This window comes from Lottia gigantea, assembly GCF_000327385.1.
Source record: "Lottia gigantea unplaced genomic scaffold LOTGIsca_54, whole genome shotgun sequence".
Taxonomy (NCBI): domain Eukaryota; kingdom Metazoa; phylum Mollusca; class Gastropoda; family Lottiidae; genus Lottia; species Lottia gigantea.
The window spans coordinates 65,669-85,913 of record NW_008709848.1 but is presented as its reverse complement, the minus strand read 5'-3'; the positions used below and the strand labels follow the sequence as shown (position 1 = coordinate 85,913).

General features: G+C 31.9%; 4 protein-coding genes across 4 annotated transcripts in view; 3 read left to right on the top strand and 1 right to left on the bottom strand.

Moving 5' to 3' along the window:
* Positions 1-2,353, top strand: part of LOTGIDRAFT_126656 (hypothetical protein) — a gene marked incomplete at both ends in the record, with an annotated part of 23,186 nt that extends 20,833 nt beyond the window's left edge. The window contains 4 exons of the mRNA XM_009062875.1: positions 162-331; positions 907-1,075; positions 1,560-1,689; positions 2,199-2,353. Coding sequence (XP_009061123.1) covers positions 162-331; positions 907-1,075; positions 1,560-1,689; positions 2,199-2,353 — 624 coding nt within the window. The remainder of the gene's footprint in view (positions 1-161; positions 332-906; positions 1,076-1,559; positions 1,690-2,198) is intronic.
* A 5,282-nt stretch (positions 2,354-7,635) lies between these two features.
* On the top strand, positions 7,636-8,847 carry LOTGIDRAFT_126590 (hypothetical protein; the record flags this gene model as incomplete). Its single annotated transcript, XM_009062874.1, has 1 exon — positions 7,636-8,847. The coding sequence occupies one exon, from the start codon at positions 7,636-7,638 to the stop codon at positions 8,845-8,847; it is 1,212 nt and encodes a 403-aa protein (XP_009061122.1).
* Positions 8,848-9,558: 711 nt separating this feature from the next.
* LOTGIDRAFT_126607 (hypothetical protein) lies at positions 9,559-12,891 on the bottom strand (the record flags this gene model as incomplete). Its single annotated transcript, XM_009062873.1, has 8 exons — positions 9,559-9,921; positions 10,162-10,239; positions 10,537-10,614; positions 10,868-10,965; positions 11,691-11,787; positions 11,910-12,014; positions 12,234-12,393; positions 12,731-12,891. The coding sequence occupies 8 exons, from the start codon at positions 12,889-12,891 to the stop codon at positions 9,559-9,561; spliced, it is 1,140 nt and encodes a 379-aa protein (XP_009061121.1).
* Positions 12,892-13,091: 200 nt separating this feature from the next.
* On the top strand, positions 13,092-18,862 carry LOTGIDRAFT_165827 (hypothetical protein; the record flags this gene model as incomplete). The annotated part of the gene is made up of 2 exons (XM_009062872.1): positions 13,092-13,126; positions 14,689-18,862. The coding sequence occupies 2 exons, from the start codon at positions 13,092-13,094 to the stop codon at positions 18,860-18,862; spliced, it is 4,209 nt and encodes a 1,402-aa protein (XP_009061120.1).
* Positions 18,863-20,245: the final 1,383 nt, after the last annotated feature.

Sequence of the window (20,245 nt, the reverse complement as noted above, 5' to 3'; positions counted from 1 at the left end):
TATTTTATAACCTGTGTTTTAAAAACCTTTATTGGTGTAAATCTGAGGATGGCACCCCCTGTATTATTCTCAAATTTCTCACCCCCTTATTATTTTATGTTAATTATGATAATTATGTTATCCTCCCCCCCCCCCCCCCCCCCTTCCATTATGATTCTGAGATACACTGCTGCAATATAAAGTACATTGGTTATTGTAGAGAGAGCTACTGTGCAATGAGAAATAACATAATAGATATGGTATTAGCTACTGAAATGAAGCAACATTTTGAACATTGTTCAAAGTTTGTGAATAGTATTAATAAAGTTATATCTGCTGAAGATGAAACGAGGTCATTGGTGAGTTGCTTTAAGCTTTGCTTACACCGATATCACATAGGACCAATTCCACATTATCATAAATATTCTGATACCACAGCCACTGTTTCTGAGAGTTGACCCAACGTCAACCTATATCACCTATCCTTGCTTGTGCCTCGCTATATGAATATCTCCTTGAAGGGGTTAACGTATTTCGGACTGTGTAGATGTCAATACTTGTCTCTAAGGCTTGGATTGACTTTTAATGGCTAAGTGGGCAGCAAGTTGGATTGTCTTTTTCTAGGCCTTTAGGTGCCCTAGGTTCAAATCTTCAAGGTCAGAAACAATTCTAATACTATGGCCAGTGCTTCCGTTAGATGTCTCAATATCACCTTTTGTTAGCATTTGCCAATATTCATGACATAACTTAGAAATGATCATCTTTATATCAAGAAAAATAGGATTTTATTTCTTAGTGGAGATCTTCAAAGCATTTTCAAATATTCTACTTTATGTTAATTTAGTCAAATATAAAAGAACAAATTTGTTTATTTTTACGTTTATGCATTATAGTTAATTTATATGTAATATACATATTTCAGACTAGTCAATGTTCTCAAGACAGTACACCAGTATCTGGTAAATTATCATTACCAGAAAACAGAACACTTATTAAAAGGATGTTGATTAAATGTGCAGATGTATCGAATCCGGTCCGTCCATTAAATCTCTGTATAGAATGGGCTAAACGTATTGCTGAGGAATATTTTGATCAAGTAAGTTATTTTTTGCTTCATTGTTTTTTTTCTTTTATAAAGACAATATTTTATTCTATATTTGATGATCTGAGTTTGAAAGTTAATCTTGAGACTCTGCCTTATATTGAAAAAAAATATATAGAAATAGAATGTAAAATTCCTAGTTTGAGGTATATTTCAAGGAATTATGCGATTTTGGTACATTTGAGTACAGTCAAGACCAAAATTAATGCCCGAAAATGGCAAACCTGTTCCTTTAAAGGAATACTGAAACAAATAATAATGTCACTTACTATTGCTAAAACGGCTAATTATATCTGAAGATGTTTGCGTTATCTAATTCAGATAACATTAAAATGGAGTGGAAGACCCACAGACGTCTGATTGAAAATTGGAATGGTGCTAATCAGTGTTCCCCGATACACACGAAAAAATGATAAACCCCTTTAAATTCCCATTAATTTAGTCATAGTGTCAAGATATTTTGTTGTTTTATTTGTAGACTGATGAAGAAAAGAGTCGTAATTTACCTGTAGTTATGGCTGTATTCGATAGAAAAACTTGTAGTATACCTAAATCACAAACAAGTTTTATTGATGTTTTTATTAATAACATGTTTGATGCTTGGGACTGTAAGTCACATATTTCTATTGTTATTATTTGTTACATCCTAGAAACAATCTCTTGAAGTATTATTATTTTGCAAAAAATAAATAAAGACGTCTTTGTTATTAGATAACTAACTATCTTTGTTAACCTGATTAAAGGAAATTTTGTTTTAACATTTGATATAACTTAATTCCACCTGAAATCACCTCAGTCATGGTTCAATTTAAATGGTTTAGCAGTTAGTCAGTCAATATGACTCCTTCTCTGCTTTCATATTTCCTAAGATTAGCCAAAATTGAAATTTATCACAACGATCTTCAAATCAAATCAAATATTTATATTTTTTGTGAGAATTATGGATAATTCTGGAAAGATCAATGCCAAGATGTTTGGTTAAGGACCAGCTGGTAGAAAGGATCCTTAACTGTGAACCTATGTTGTTATTCTTGTAAAATATAATTTTTTTCTTTCTAAATATAGTCTTATTTTACTGGTGAAATGAAGATTATTTTTTTGAAATATTCTTTTTCAGATTTCTGTGACTTGTCAGTTTTGATGACAAATTTACAAGAGAATTACTTATACTGGAAGGAACAGGAGGAATTGAAACATCAGGAAGAATCGGAAACAGATGAGGAGCTAGATAGTCGTGGTGAAAATCAGGAGGAAGCACGCGATGAAACATGAATTATTGTGTGAAATTATTAAATGTGTTAAAGTTCTTCTTTTGTGCTGCTCTTCATCACCTTGACAACATTCTTATCAAATGTGTTGCATTTACATACATACTGAATTTCAACAACATACACATTATACTAGAACACATGAAAAACCACAGGGCAAATATTCTTAATCTTAATTATGTGTAAATATATTATATATAGTCATTGACACACAATTCTCAGTTAGAGAAAAGATTTATGTGAATACTTAAACTCATATATGGACAGAAATAATGATAGGATTGTAGGTATCTTTTTGAAGGAAATAACTCGGATTCATGATGTATATAAAAAGACTTGGACTGTAGTAAATTATGAGTGTCTCGTTTGAAGGAAGGAAGGAGATACATGAGTGTAACTGTAGTAAATTATAAACATCTTGTTGGGAGGAATGATAGAGATACATTATTTATATCTACAAAGAAAGACACTGTAGTAAATTATAAACATATTGTTTGAAGGAAGGAGATACAATAGTGTAACTGTAGTAAATTATAAACATATTGTTAGAAGGAAGGAAGGAGATAACATGAGTGTAACTGTAGTAAATTATAAACATCTTGTTGGGAGGAATGATGGAGATACATTATTTATATCTACAAAGAAAGACACTGTAGTACATTATGAACATCTTGGGAGGAAGGAAGGAGATACATGACTGTAACTGTAGTAAATTATTAACATATTGTTTGAAGGAAGGAAGGAGATACAATAGTGTAACTGTAGTAAATTATAAACATATTGTTAGAAGGAAGGAAGGAGATAACATGAGTGTAACTGTAGTACATTATAAACATCTTGTTGGGAGGAATGATGGAGATACATAATTTATATAAACAAAGAAAGACACTGTAGTACATTATAAACAACTTGTTCGTAGGAAGGAAGTAATGAAGGAGATACAGGCTAAGTTATACATGTACATACATACAAAGGATTAGATTGTAGTGAATAATGAACATCTTGATGGAGGCATGAAGGAGATATATAAGTTACGTATACAATTTATGTTATTGATGATATAAATACAGAGAAAGACTTGGTCTATAATGAGTTATAAACATCTTGTTCAACTGAAGAGAGATGACTCTGTTGAGATTGTTGTATTTATAACATTATGTATTATACTGAAAGACAATTCATATTAACTGTGTATTAAGACACTAAACAATGCAGACTTATAAACAGGACAATGATTATAAATACATATATCTATTATATTTATATCATTAAAAAACAGTTTATTAGAACTTTATGTACATGAATAAAATTTATATGAATACTTTATGTACATGTATAAGATTTAGATAGAAACATATATATATATTGAACCATAGTTTCGTAAACTATATACCTATTGGCCTCTTTTTGGAAGGTTTAAACCAAGAAGGTTTTGAAATAGTTATAATTATTATTTGTGATAGTTTATATTTGTTGTTTTGTTATGTATTTAAATTATAGAGAAGATAATGGCATTAATTTGTAATTTACCTTCAAACAAACCTCAATAGGAATTTAAGGATTGTTTTATTTGTTAATTTCTACATTTGAATTTTATTTTGTAAAATGGGGTGTATTCTGCACAAGTAGACTTGTTCAATCTGGAGATGTTTGTGTTCTGTTATGAATCGTGATCTTTAAGGGATTTTAAAAAGGTTTTCTAAATTTTGTATGTGTAGCAGGGACACTGATGGCATCAATGGAATCTATGCTGTCTGTCCCTGAAAAACATGAATAATTGAGAAAACCTCTTAAAAATCCCTTTAAAGTTGGCAGGCATTGTTCAATTGTTGACGTCAGAAAGTTGCTGCGTAAAATTGCAATCGTGTAATGAAATATAAATCTTTGCAATTTAGAGACACCTGTTTGAAAAGGTCATACACACACATACTCTAAAGTATTAGTAAGTTTACAGAACTGGGCTCAGTTTTTCATAAAAATGTGCAATTAATTTTTGTTGACATTAAATTTTAAGACTGATTGTAAAATATTTGAAAAACAGAGCCCCAAATGTCTTTTCATCATAAGCTCATTGTATTATGTTTTATTATTTCTAAGTGCTATTTATTGTAATTTTTTAAAATTTCTTAGCTCAATTTTATTTCATTTTTCTACAAACTAACCATCCTTGTGAATGTGTTAAATTTTTCTTGTAATGTTTACGTAGAGTAGTGAATACAGTATTCAGTTTTCTCCTGCTCAAGTATATAATTTTCCCTTTTCATAAATATTTTTCTTGGTATTTAATTTCTTATTCTACAGATTATCTTCAGTGTTTTTCTTGGGTTTTTGTCAGCCCCTTTATTGATATCAGACTAATTTATATTGATTCTGCAATTTTATTTATTTTTGTTTTTTTTTGATACAGTACTACAAAAGTGTAAGTGACAAAGATATTCATGCACATCAAGGTATGAATTTCAACTCGTGTAGAGGTTCTATTTGGTTCTTGTCATTGTCCCTGGGACCAGACCAATTTATTCTCTTTTGTTTTAGGGAATTTGTCTTGACAAATCTGTTAAGGCAAGAGAAAAGAATAAGAACGAAAAAAGACCATATTTGTGTAATGGACAGGAGAAAAAGAAAATTTCACACGAAAGCCAGGACTGTCCTAGATTATCCCCCTTTCTCAGTATTGATTTAATCATAAATCATAAATTTTAATAAGTTTTTTTTATCAGGAATGAAGGGTTTTTTGTAAGTTTTTTTCCAACAGAGCTGTTTCTGTTTTTGGTTCTGGAAAATTGAGGTAAGAGGATCCATAAAACAAAAAAGTAAATTGGACTGGCCTGGATGTCCATAAAGACTGTTGTCTAATATCTTGTTAATGTTCTGACTGCTGTCTTTTTGTTAATCTTACAACTGAAATAGAATATGACAATCCTTGTGGCAAACTGGGATCTATTTCTTTTTTTTATTCAAATACAGTGGGGGATATATTAAAGAAATGAAATTGTAATTAAATTTATAAAATTAAACTCTAAGACTGTAATTTATCTTTAAAATTTTAATTTGTAAATATTAAATGTAAATTATGATTGCAAATAATTTAACGTTAAATGACTATAGATTTCTATTCTTGTACCTTTATTTCAAATACTAGTTTAACTGTCTATTTACAGATATACCTAGGTCCAGATTTACTTAGAGTAGCAGTCAAAGTAATAGCTACCGGCTAATATCCCTCAGTGTTGTCTGAAACACCTTGGCTAAGTTTATCATATAGAATCATAGGGGATTTTAAGAGGATTCAGTGTAGGAAAAAATCAAGTAACAGCTCTATTTCAAAACAAAACACAAGACAATATTATGGAATATAACACACTTCTTTAATAAGGTTAGGCACATAACGTTTCAACACAATATACATGTGTCATCATCAGATGTAATGGCATGTGTATATTGTGTTGAAATGTTATGATCCAAACCTTATTAAAGAAGTATGTTATATTCCATAATATTGTCTTGTGTTTTGTTATATATCTCATATGGGTTGTAATCCAAACCCTAGGTCAAGTTGGACCATTTTGATGAGAACTCTTTCTAGTTCTGTTTAACCAGTAAGTTCTTTATATAGACATAACATAAAATATTATATAGATATCACAATATAATATTCATTGTTGTGATAACATGATAATGTTATGTTTGTATACATCCAGCTACTACCATAGACTGAAAGATATAGGATGATATATGAAAATAAGATACAAGAATATATATGATTGTTATCAATGATACATTTGACTGTATATATAATGTATTTGTTATATTTTGTATATAGAAGAAAAGTTGAAACATATATATATATTGTTTTTGGATTTCAACAATATTAGACGGTATTTCAAAGTTGTGTTTGAAATGAATTAGAGCATAAGTTAGGCTTTTTGTATTGTTTCTTTTTTTATAATGTGTCTTTCAGAATCTTGAGCTAGTTGTTATAATGATGTGCTTTTCTTATTTCAATAAGAATGAGTCCTTATGTTGGTGTTTTTTTCAGAAATAATTTGACTGCATTATTCTTTTATTACATTTTGTTACCTGTATAATAATTAACATTGTTGACTAAAAGATTTATTTACATGCAGCAACCAGCTCACAATGTACAGCAATTTTGAAATTCATCTTATACCTTGACTTCAACACCAACTATTCTTGCATCACAAAAGTTTGTGAACACAGTGACTTGATTGGATTGTATGCTAGTTAATATATCCAATCAGAGCACCCTACAGAGAGCTCTGATTGACTGTATTCACTGGCATACTATCCAATCAAATTGCTGCATTCAGTGATACAACAACAGTGGCTATTGCAGTCAAGGTATATGAAGAAGTTCTGTCCGACAAGTTTCACCAAAATGCATCTTGTAAAAGGGATTGTTAACTTGTTTATGTGTATAGGGCCACTGATGGCATTGATTTGCACCATTCCTATTAGAGGTCTGGTTCCTGCAATTCCACTCAAACCAAGTGTTTGATGACGTCACTAATTGCAAAATATGCTTCATCACAAAAGGCCCTTGGCGATAGTGACAGACTCAGGTGTCTGATCGAAAATGAGAATGGTGCAAATAGATGCTATCAGTGACCACATGTTCATTAATAAACCACCTTGTGAAGGGAAGTTATACATTGGTATAGGTTATTACTACATCCTCAAACAATAACATCCTGATCTGTATTTTACTCTGATATTTTACTCTGTCAAGCATTCAAATCTGTATCCCCTAAAATTTTGAATAATTACTTATTAGATTTATTATATAATTTTTTTTAAGTTATCAAGATTTGTTGAAATCATCCAATTTGTAGTTTACAGTAATGCATATTTGGAACATTTTTGGTTGCTCAAAATAATATTTAATGTACTATTTAGTTCCTTATATGGTTAATATTTGTCAGATAAAACCTCCTTTCTATAGAAGGTTGTGAAATAAAAATAAAAACTTTAATTATTGTGATCTTTGTTTTACCAATTTGCTTTCATTGTTTTTCCTTTGTATAAGTTGGCATATCTATGGTTTATGTCAATTTTTCCAAAATACCATTTTTTTTATTTTTCCACATTTACCAGAGGGTAAAAAGGGGTGCACATTGTACATGCTTGCACACTATATTCATGATTAAACAGTAAACCAGTGTTGTCAACTGTGGTCTTTGAGGGATCTTCAATTCACACAGCCTGTAACACAACTTTCACAGTCTTTATTCAATGATAACTCTTCATTCAATAACTCTTCATTCAATGATAACTCTTCATTCAATAACTCTTTATTCAATGACTCTTCATTCAATAACTCTTCATTCAATGATATCAACTCTTTATTCAATGATATCAACTCTTTATTCAATGATATCAACTCTTTATTCAATGATAACTCTTTATTCAATGACAACAATTCTCTTTTCAATGATATCAACTCTTTATTCAATGATATCAACTCTTTATTCAATGATAACTCTTCATTCAATGATAACTCTTTATTCAATGATAACTCTTCATTCAATGATATCAACTCTTCATTCAATGATATCAACTCTTCATTCAATGATATCAACTCTTCATTCAATGATATCAACTCTTCATTCAATGATATCAACTCTTCATTCAATGATATCAACTCTTTATTCAATGATATCAACTCTTCATTCAATGATATCAACTCTTCATTCAATGATATCAACTCTTTATTCAATGATATCAACTCTTCATTCAATGATAACTCTTTATTCAATGATAACTCTTTATTCAATGACAACAATTCTCTTTTCAATGATATTAATACTTCATTCAATGATAACTCTTTATTCAATGATAACTCTTTATTCAATGATATCAACTCTTTATTCAATGATAACTCTTTATTCAATGACAACAATTCTCTTTTCAATGATATCAACTCTTCATTCAATGATAACTCTTTATTCAATGATAACTCTTTATTCAATGATATCAACTCTTTATTCAATGATAACTCTTTATTCAATGACAACAATTCTCTTTTCAATGATATCAATACTTCATTCAATGATAACTCTTTATTCAATGATATCAACTCTTTATTCAATGATAACTCTTTATTCAATGATATCAACTCTTCATTCAATGATATCAACTCTTTATTCAATGATAACTCTTTATTCAATGATAACTCTTTATTCAATGATATCAACTCTTCATTCAATGATATCAACTCTTTATTCAATGATATCAACTCTTCATTCAATGATATCAACTCTTTATTCAATGATATCAACTCTTCATTCAATGATATCAACTCTTCATTCAATGATATCAACTCTTTATTCAATGATATCAACTCTTCATTCAATGATATCAACTCTTTATTCAATGATATCAACTCTTTATTCAATGATAACTCTTCATTCAATGATAACTCTTTATTCAATGATAACTCTCTTTTCAATGATATCAACTCTTCATTCAATGATATAACTCTTCATTCAATGATATAACTCTTCATTCAATGATAACTCTTTATTCAATGATAACTCTTCATTCAATGATATCAACTCTTCATTCAATGATATCAACTCTTTATTCAATGACAACAATTCTCTTTTCAATGATATCAACTCTTCATTCAATGATAACTCTTCATTCAATAACTCTTCATTCAATGATAACTCTTCATTCAATGATATCAACTCTTCATTCAATGATATCAACTCTTTATTCAATGACAACAATTCTCTTTTCAATGATATCAACTCTTCATTCAATGATATCAACTCTTCATTCAATGATATCAACTCTTTATTCAATGATAACTCTTTATTCAATGATAACTCTTTATTCAATGATAACAATTCTCTTTTCAATGATATCAATACTTCATTCAATGATAACAACTCTCTTTTCAATGATAACAATTCTCTTTATTCAATTTCAACAACTCTTTATACGATGATAACTCTGACAAAGTGGAGAATATAGCTAGCTCTATATTCATTCCACTCATTCATTTTATTAATCAACCTGTTACTTAATTTTATACAACCAGAATATCTAACTGGAAATTCGGAATAAAATGATCTTATAATCAAATTTTGTAGTTTGACCAAAAAAGTGTCTTGTCATGGAGCAATAAAAAATAATATTGAGCACATTTTCCTTGAATATTGCATTCTGATCCTGAAATTAATTTCAGCCATTAGGTGTGTCATTCTGTTCAACCACAACCTCCATAGAGTTTCCTTCACCTTGAGCAGACTTTCTAATAGCTTTCTTCTGTTTTTTAGATAATATAACTTTTCCCACTTGATCAGATTTTTCCTCAGAGTAATTTAGTCTCATAGATGGAGGATTTTTGGTGAATTGTTTTGTATCTTGGACTTCTTTCAGATGTTTCTGATAATTTTCATATGTTTGTGGACGTTTATCCATCAAGTGTTCGGGAATTTGAATGCCAATTATTTCAGGAACCATATAAGGTTTTAACCAAACAACTAATGGTGTGGCTCCAATTGTATAATGTGTTCTTTTATGATAAAATAATAGACCATCAATCTGAAATGAGGTATAGTTACAGTTTAACTTAAAATAATCTTAAAGAAGCAGAAATATATTCTGTCTTATCATAAAACAAAACCATCACTAAAACACATGAATCTAATAGGGATTCAGGAATAGTGTCCCATCTAAAGACTGAATTAATTTTTAAGGGAAACCCTTCTCAACAGTTACATGCTTTCATCCTTGAGGGAGGATTCCATCTAAACAACAAATATATCAAAACAAAACACAAACCTCAAAATTAGCTGTGGCAATAGCTATGCTGATGTCTTCTTGTGAACAGGGGAAATTTGGTAGTGGTATAAACTTATACTAAAATGAAAAACAAACTTTACAGTGTGTAAGACATCTTTAGCAAAAGAGAGGAATATCTACATCGCTCTGTAATAATCAGAAAGTCAGAAGATCATTGTAAAACTTATGCTCAAGGGGGAATATCTCTTTTTTTTGTGGAACAAACTGTATTTTATGTTGACATCAACCTTCTGCCATTTGGAAAAAAAAACTTGGAAACTAAGACTCTAATCTCCTTAAAATATGAGTAAACTATGATGTAATCTGATATATCTAAAAGAAAGATAAATTCGATGGAATGATAAAATGTCTTACAGGATTATTTCTGTTGACACTCTGAACTTCTGGCGTTTCATCTATTTTACTTTGTAACCAATAAAATCTAAACTCAGTCTAAAAAAACAAACAAAATAAAGTTATAAAAAACTCTTTTTACACTGAAATCAGGGATTGGGGTCAGTCAGAAAAGCGGGAGCAAGTTGCTCCGTATTCAACGTCTGCTATTTTTTTTAAAAATTAAGAAAAGCAGTCTGATTTTAGGGAAGAAAAAAAGGTGCTCAAAGCATATTTCTAGCTTAATAGGAGGACTGTGAATTACGAACTATTTGGCAACAGGATCTAGATCTACAAACAAATTCTACCATACCTCACTCTCATATACAGGATGTCCTTTCCAACACATTATATCTAATACAAAATATATACCATCAGTTTCATTATACAGGCAATCTAATACTGTAAAATCTATTCAAAAGAATTATAAAACATTTTTTAGCTGAAAGATTTCAAAATTAAAATTCCACACATCATTTATTTCAATTAATTTACACCATTTACAGCTAATGTTATTAACATACAGAAATCAGTATCATAATATTTGTAGACCTTATATCTACTTAATAGAATGCTCAACCTGGGGTGGCTCAATATTTAATAACTTTAATCAGATTATGAGGTTTTCAAAAATTTTTATGTGTACCAAGGACACTGATAGCATCAATTTGCACCATTCCCATTATCAGTCACACGTCTGTGGTTCCTGTATTTCACAAAACCTAAATGTTTGGTGACGTCACTAATCACATGCTTTAACACATAAGGCCCTTCATGATTAGCTTAGTCATCACTTTTAGTTTAATTGCATTAACAACAGACATCTGATTGAAAATTGGAATGGTGCAAATTGATGTTATCAGTGTCCTCAATAAACATACAAGAGAACCTCTTTACAATCACTTTAAGTACAAGCCAACAGCAAGATAAGAAATTAAGCTATTTTCAAATGTACCTTTGAAGTAAAGATAAGGTTAACAATAGTTGACAGATTTGTGTAAATTCCTGTCTCAATAAATAGTTGACAGATTTGTGTAAATTCCTGTCTCAATAGAATTATCAGCATTTATCCTGTTTAGGAGTAGTGATGGAATTGAGACACTTATTTTGTTGATTTCAAAAGAAAAGAATATTACCTGTATATTTATTGTCATTAGCTCTGTTTCCACCAGGTAAACTTGATATAAACGTATGAAAACAATAACCACTTTTAGTATAAGCCTTTGTCTTACCCTATAAAAACAAACTATACAATTTTAACAAATCAGGACATTCCAGGTTCATGTCAATTTCAGATTGCTGTGATTCCTGTAATTGCAGAAAGACTCCATAATACAAAAAACAAGAATACTTACTCTTGAAGCCACAACTAAACATCTTCTAGCAACTGGACATAAAACAGTGACCCATTCTGTAGTAAAATCTTCTGGTACCTCCACTAACCATTCAGAAAGCATCAGCTGGAACAAGAAATGTATAATATAGAGCTAAAAAATTGAAAGTCAAGCAGCGATGCCAACTTTGAAACGGCATGTAGTATTTGGATAGGACAAGAAACAGAGGTCACATGTGCTAAAAGCTCTAAATGCTGTCCTGCCAAACTTGCCTGTCGCATTAGTCCAATCAGTAGTACCAGTACCTTATCTCTCAAGACAACTGAGTTGAGATGAAACAATCACCTGATTTTTATATGATCTACTTGGTTTACGTAAAGCAACTTCAAAATCCATATCTTCTTCATTTCCATCCTCTTTTGATTTGACTTGTTCCCATTGTCCTGGTACAGTCCATTCACCATCAGCTAAATTACGTACATGGCCTTGGAAATCAAACCTTCGTCTGAAACATAAGACAATGTCATGATCATTAGAACATGAACTAACATATATTATATCATTACATCATTACAATACCGTAACAAAATATTTCATAAAAAAAGAACAAGTGCAGACACCAGAACAAGTACTACTTGTCAAACTTCATTAAGTCCACATGCTGAAATAGGTCTGTTGTGAGAGGATCGCACATTGTGAAAGTGTGAGTAACAACATGATTCATATTCTGTTTTAATATTTCTCAAATTTTATAATATGAATATTATATTTTTATATAAATGTGCCAGGATATCAATATAGACTTAAAATCATTTTCTTGATAAAGTGAAACCAAAACTTACTTTTTTTGACTCTCAAGAATTCTCTGTCGCCTTTTATCTTGTGATGGTGTACTGGATTTACATTTGTATTGAGCAAACCTTGGATGTTCAGCTGCAGTAGTGTTTGGTTCATTGGTGACAGTAAAATTACTCCCAGCCAGAGCAGCAGCAAGTTCATCCATACTCATCTAAAAAAAAGAGACAAATTATCATCATAAGCTTATATTATATTATTATATTATATCATTTTTTGTTACAATTGCTCTTTTAAAAATGAGCTCATTTAAAGGGACATGCGCCATTTTTTTTACCAGTTGTACTCTAGTCTCAGAAACTTCTGAAGACTATTTATATATATTCAACACTCTAATCAACAACCCAAATGGCAACTGTCCCCTTTATTTATTCTGTTACCTTGTAAGTAGGCCTATATCACTTATCACTGAGAGTGAGATTAGGAATACAAATTATAGACAACTTAAAGGTTCAATTAACAATGTTTTTTTTTCTCAAATTCATGACTGTAGCCTTTGTCTCACCTTAGACTGAAACATTTATCTCTATTCCAGCCTGTGATAACTATTTGGACAGATGTCGGCTAGTGTTGAGACAGAAAAAATAGGCCCTGTTAAATGGAAACATTTACCCGTAGGTGGGGACGTTTTAAACCTATTTAGATATCTTGGATCCGCAAAACCAAGATATACTTGGAAAGATGAATATTTTTGTAGATCAGTCATAACAAAACTGATCTCGCATCGGCCGGTTATACTAACAAAACGAAAGTTACGGTAATGGCCAATACTTATTTAAAGTCATCGTAAAAGTAATTTAATATTATGTTAGAAAAATGCTTCTCTGGAGGTGTGGAAAATCCCCATTTAACAGGGCCTTTTTCTTCTGATTCTACTCTAGCCGACAACTGTCAAAATATCCATCCAGAGGCTGGAATAGAGGCAGATGTTTCGGACTAGTCTCACCTCAACTTCCAATGACCATTGGAGATTTATAACCAATCAATTGTGCCTCAGCCTGGTGATCTTACTCAAAACCTTGCCTTGACCAGCACAGTCAGTAGGCTATACAGTTCTATGACCACCACTACAGAAAATAGTAGAAAGTTGTAAAATTCTGAATGTTTCGGACTACGTACACAAGTGTCTGGTGTTCCGTGACCGTGGACCACTTCTTCTCAGTTGACCAAAGAATGACAGTGAATGGCAGTGATACACATTTTTAAGCGCATGTATTTACTATCATTTAGACAGAATGACACTTACATTAAAATTTTATCCTGGCCTAGCCCAGTGACAAACCAATAATATTTTATACTCTGAGAAAGCGACCATCGACCGGAAGTTAAAACACAGCGCCACCACGCTTTCAATGTGAAGGTCGTTGGTTAATTTGTGAATCTTGAAGAAAATGAAATATTTTAGCCTCACTTTTATTATTAAGGTATATATTTTATCAGAAATATTCAGTAATTTAATTATTCCAGTAGTTATCTGACGATTTGTCGCATAATAGCTTAAGTGGAATCCTCGGATCAGCAATCTAACATTATGTGTTGTTGTTTGTTTTTTTATTGGTGTGTGTAATTTCCCAACCAGTTCATAACAATCATTGCATGGCGCTGCTCAATGCAATTTAAAACCCTGCTTTTTTGCGTACACTTTCTTTTGCCTTGAGTTTGAGACATCCGTCGATCACTTAGTTTTGTCTGACCAAGTGCATTGTGAACAGACAATTTTCTTTTTCCATTTAAGCTTATAGGCCTCTAATAATATGCTTTCTGGAATCTTAAGTTAAGACTAAGTTAAAGTCATTTTGGCACTTAGTCTGAAACATCTGCCATTTAGGCATTTATTCATAGTTGTCAGCTGGAGTGTATATAATCCATGCTTTGGTGTTGTTTGATGCAAGCTGTCATATGGAAAAGAACAGTTGTTCAAGATTTGTATTTTTCTATATTTTAGAATGGATTGGAATCAGTTTAATATCACACCAGCTACATCAGCTTATCTATCTGATGTTCATACCATCAATGATACCAGTAATGGTACAATACCACCTCAGTTGTTAGCTAGTCAAAATGCTCCAATGTTGATGCACCAATCTGGTGTAAATACGTCACCACTTCAGATGTCTACTGTACCAAATGTTAGCCTATCTTCTTCAGCTCTCAATAACATGAATTTAATGTCACAACACTTGATTGGAACCCACAACCAGCAGTCTAATATGATGGGAATGAACCAGATGTTTACTCAAGATCAACATTTGCCCTCTTCAAACTTCCAAAATCAAATGGTACCTAGGCAGATGATGGCAAATCAACAATCAGTTCAAAATCAGATGAAGCAGCACCATGTTGTACAAAATCGGGCAGCTATGTCTTTACAACCACCACCAAACCTTAATGTTCGCAATATTCCTCATCAAAACCTTCCGAATACACCAGGATCAGTCCAAACTCCTGTCTTACGGGAGCGATTGTTTAGTGGTGCTCAAGTAAGACAGCCAGATAATCTACTTTCTCCTCAACAAATGAGGCCACCACCATCCACCAATTCCACTTCAGTTGCTAGACATGTGGGTAACATTCAGATGCAGCAGAATCTTAGACCTACAGCTCCATCACAGCTTGCTCAAAACAGCAAGTCGACTACTTCAAAATCAGATGAGTCAAAATCTCAACTGTTGCAGTTTCTTGCAGATTTAAAGGAATGTTCGAATAAATCTAAATATTATGTGTCTGGAACTGTTGAAAATACTTACATTGTACAATTACTGACTTTTAAAAATATGTGTGGTGAGTTTTTAAAAAGGTCAAATAATAATGTGCTTAAAGATCAGATAAAAAAAAAACTATCAACTATGGAAGATGGAGAACAAATCATGAATGCCAAAATAGAACGGTCAAAATTTGTTCAAGATGTTTTGGAGTGTATTATTGTAGAGACTAATATATGGACTCCTGATCTTGAACCAGAAAAAACAAAATCCTGTTCTCCAAGACTTGAAACCAATTCCAAAGTTTTACAGCCAAACCCACCCTCAAATCTTGTCAAAGTGAAAAAGGAACCAGGAACTGAAAATTGTCAAACCTCATGTAAGGCTAGTCAAGCAGGAAAACCATTAAAAACCTCAACACCAGCAAGTAACACTTCTTTTCCAAGCGGTATAGACGAATTAATTCGTATGTCAGAAGAGGCTGCAGAACCTTTCAACAGTGTAGCAGATGGGCCAAATTTTACTTCAAATAGCGAGACAGATAAATCACAGTGTGAAATGAAGCCACAACTGTTGAATAGAAATCAAATTAGACCACCATTAGAGCCTGTCCTGCATCAACAAGCACATGTTTTTCATCAGCAAGCACCTGTCCTACGTCAAAGAGCTCCTGCCCTACATCAACAAACACCTGTCCTGCGTCAACAATTACCTGTTCACAGACTTCAAGCACCTCTTCGTCAACAAGCACCCATTCCTCAGCCTTCTACTTTACTAGATTTAATTGGGAATCCATCTAATGTTCCTTTGAATAGGCCAGTTGTTCCAGGAATCATATCACATGCCGCACCCTTTGTGCCAATTAGACTTGCTACAATGGTCACTCCTGCAAATTCACAACCAACTATAAAAATTAAAATTATTCGCAATCAGAATCAGTCATCACCTACTGTGTCTTCGACTACTGTAGCTACTGCTCAAACCGATGTAGATGAAATTTCCCCACCAAAAAAGACAAAAAGAAAAGATCTTGTTCGTCCAGTAAGTCCAAATGATATGTGTCGTGTTGAACTTGAAGACCAAGAGCACATTAGTTCATGCTTAATCGAATCCAAAATAATAGACAAAAAAACAAAGGATATACAGAAAATTAAGAAGGAAGAAGTTGTTTGTGCTCTATCCTCGGATTTAAAACGTGACCGCGTTATTGATCCTAAAGAATCCTCATATTATTGGTGTAATTTCTGTGTTTATCAGACTGATCATAAAGGGAAATTGGTAAACCATGTTATTACAGCCCACCGATTCTCTTGTCAGTTCTGTAGATTCCAGTGTTATTCACGAGCTGATGTAGTGGAACATACTGTCAATGTTCATAAAGAAGCATCAACAATGTCAAAGGATTTTAGATATTGCGTTTTGTTGCCAGATTACTTGAAAATTATGGATAAAATTGAAAATCATGAAAATGATGCGTTTGAAAATGAATGCATTCAGTCATTGAAAACAAAGAAAATTCGTGGAGTAACAGAAAATGAGGAGAACTATATTGAAAGTGACTGGGAAGAGGAAATATTGGGAGATGATGATTTTTTATCAGAATCTCGAAGTGAAGTAAGTGAACAAGCCAGTGACAATGAGGAAAAACAAATTTCGCGATCATGGGGACAAGGCAAGAAGAGGAAAATCAAGAGAGCTTTTCTTAATAGCTCAAGCGACGACGATAATGAAGACCTATCTACGAAAAGAACTAAGACAAGTGCTTTAGAGGAATTAAAAAAGAAAAGGAAAGAGAAGGAGACTAGAAAGAAATCTAAAGTTGGTAGAAAAAAGAAAGAATCTAAAAAGACAGAATCTGATCAAGATAGTCCTTTAAAGCTTCGTCGAAGATCTGGACGAAATACTAAGACTGATTTTAGAAAAGTTTTTGATTCTTTGACTGATATTATTGGGTCTGACAATGAATCGGAGGTTTCAGACGACACCGATAATGACAAAGATTTTGTACCAAATAATTCTCCATCTTGTCAAAAAACACAAACCAAAGATGTATTTAAGTCATTTCTTGACAGTAAATCTAGAAATTCTAATAACAATGCTGATGATTTAATGCCAATAGCAATTCCTGTGGTTGTTTTAAAGCCTTTGGATCCAATCCTAGCTAATGCTGATACCCCTCAGAGAACATCTACATCTTTTCCTCGGATAATAAGCAGATTTGATGGAGAGGACACAGTTTTATCAGGAAAATCTGTTGATGACTCTTCTCTTGATGACTCAACTCCTGATATACATACTAACAATGACAATATGAATGATAAACCGCTTAGTAAAGATGACCGAACCAATGATAACTCTACTAATGACTCTGTTCCTGATGCCCTTCCCACAACTCTGGCCTCATCAGATTCTGGCTCAGCCAATAAATCAGTAGTACCTGCATCTGCTTTAGGTACTGACCCTGTTACCACATCCGTAACAATTTTAGGAAAATCAGGATCATCATCTGAATCTTCTGTCACAACTACTTCTGCAACCTCCATAAATTCCAACAGTGTTTCAGGCTTTAGTAAAAATAAAGTGACTCTTGTTAAACACTGTATACATTGTGACTTTGTATGCGACGATATACAAGAAATAAAATCCCATAGTTTGGAGAATCATCCATCTGCATTTCTTGGTGTTTGGCAGAGTGCCTTAAACTTTGTTTTGTATATTTGTCCAAATGAAAACTGTGATTTCTATGCCAGTATGTCTCAGGACTTCACTCGCCATATTGGGCGTTGTAGTTATACACGAAACGAGAATATTGACAAAGCAATCAAGGAAACAACTAACTATATCCAGTGTTTAAAAGATAGACGGTTAATGAAAAGTTCAGATTTGGAGTCTCAGAGACACACACTTAAACAATATTTCAATAAATCTGAAGTGTGGACTGTTGAGAGACCAATAGGCATGGTGTCCAATCTAGTTTCAGCATCACCATCTCCAAGGAATTCTCCTACTCCTTCCACCTCTTCTAAATCTTCAGATAAAAATAAACCTACAACATCTACTGATATTGAAGACATAATGGACTCTAGTACCTTCTATAAATGTGCATTCTGTTCATTTAAATGTATGGGTAATACATTAACTGTGAGGGAACATAGTATTAAACATCATCCCGAATACCCATTATATACTATTAATCTCAGGGCAGTAGAAGAAGGTCATGAAAGAAGATTTGTATTGTTTTGTGTTGGACAAGATTGTAAAGAAATATTCACACAATCTTCAGACTATTTTAAACATGTAGAATCCTGTACAAAAATAAAGAAGTTAAAGAGCGATGCTCAGCTTCTAAAAACCAATAAATTTGTTAAATTGACTATGTATAAGGTAAGTAAAAATTGTTTTACTGTAGATTTGTGATCAATGTGATCTCTGTAAGCATTCAATCCAGAAAAGGTGAAGGCAGCTGTCTAGCACACTCGTTAAAATACATGTTGTGGCAAAGCTATTGCCAAATACACACATGTAAAGCCAATTATGTTTACAAAGTGATCCATGACATTTATAATGACATGATTAATTAACTTGTAATGTCCAAATATTATGTTATTTTCATGAGAGACTACTGTTTTAATTTGATTTTTACTTACTTTGATTTTGGGGTTCCATATTCTTAATCTTTATTCATTGTCCTTGGACTAAAAATGCTTATAATAATAATGTTAAGTTCTCACAATTATTCTCATTTATAACTCTATTTCATTTAAATTTCAGTTATGAAGAACCAGAGCCATTTCCTTCAGAAGAAATATCTTAATGAATCAGGCCAACATGCTGAAATGATGTGTCTGAGAAGAGGTTCAGTGAAATGTTAATGGGTTCAGAGTAATCTTGTTAGCAACAGCATCGAAGTTGTTCATTCATTGATTGTCATATTGAACTATTCATAGTAATATAATATATTATCAATGGGCTAACAGAAATCAAGAGAGTGAGATCAGCATTCTGGAGAAATTATCGAGGAAAATTAAGTCACAGACCCCTCTGATACTAATTAAAATTAGTCCAAACTTTCGTTCACTTTTTTAATTAGCTATTTTTAATATAGCCACTTCAGTTAGGGTCTAATGACAGCCCTCTCGAGTGTTTATCAAATTAACCTTTTGACCTAACCTGAAAAACACTGTGTTACAAAATGCTAGGGCTGGAGAGGGTAGAGATGTCATTGGTTAAAGCTGACGTCCTCAAGTCGGTCAAAAGGTTAATTTGACGACTGTTTAAGAGGGCTGTCCTTAGACCCTGACTGAAATGGCTATATTATAAAAGCAAAACGAAAGTTTGATCTAATTATGATTAACAAATATAAAAGGAGTTAGTTAATATTAATACTTTGAGGTTTTGGTTACATGTATTTTACTTTTATACATAATTTACATTTTGTTTTGCTGTATATTATTATTAATACAGACATATTTATATTGTCATTATATAGTGAATGATAGTCTGATTATTTATTCTACATAAGCTTGACAATTGTCAAAATTACATTATATTAATTCAAAAGAGTTAATTGTTAATTTTTTTCTGCATTTATTGTCAATTTGTATCTTTATTTGTTCATTTGAATCATGAGCTTGCTACTCTTTGGCAATTTATTTATTTATTAACTCAGAGATATTGAATCAAATATTTCAAAACCTAAACTAAAAACCTGATTAGGATAAAGTGAAGTAAACTGATTGGCTAGGAATGTAATGATTGTCCAATCAGATTAGTTTCTCAATAAGTAATCTGTGAACATCA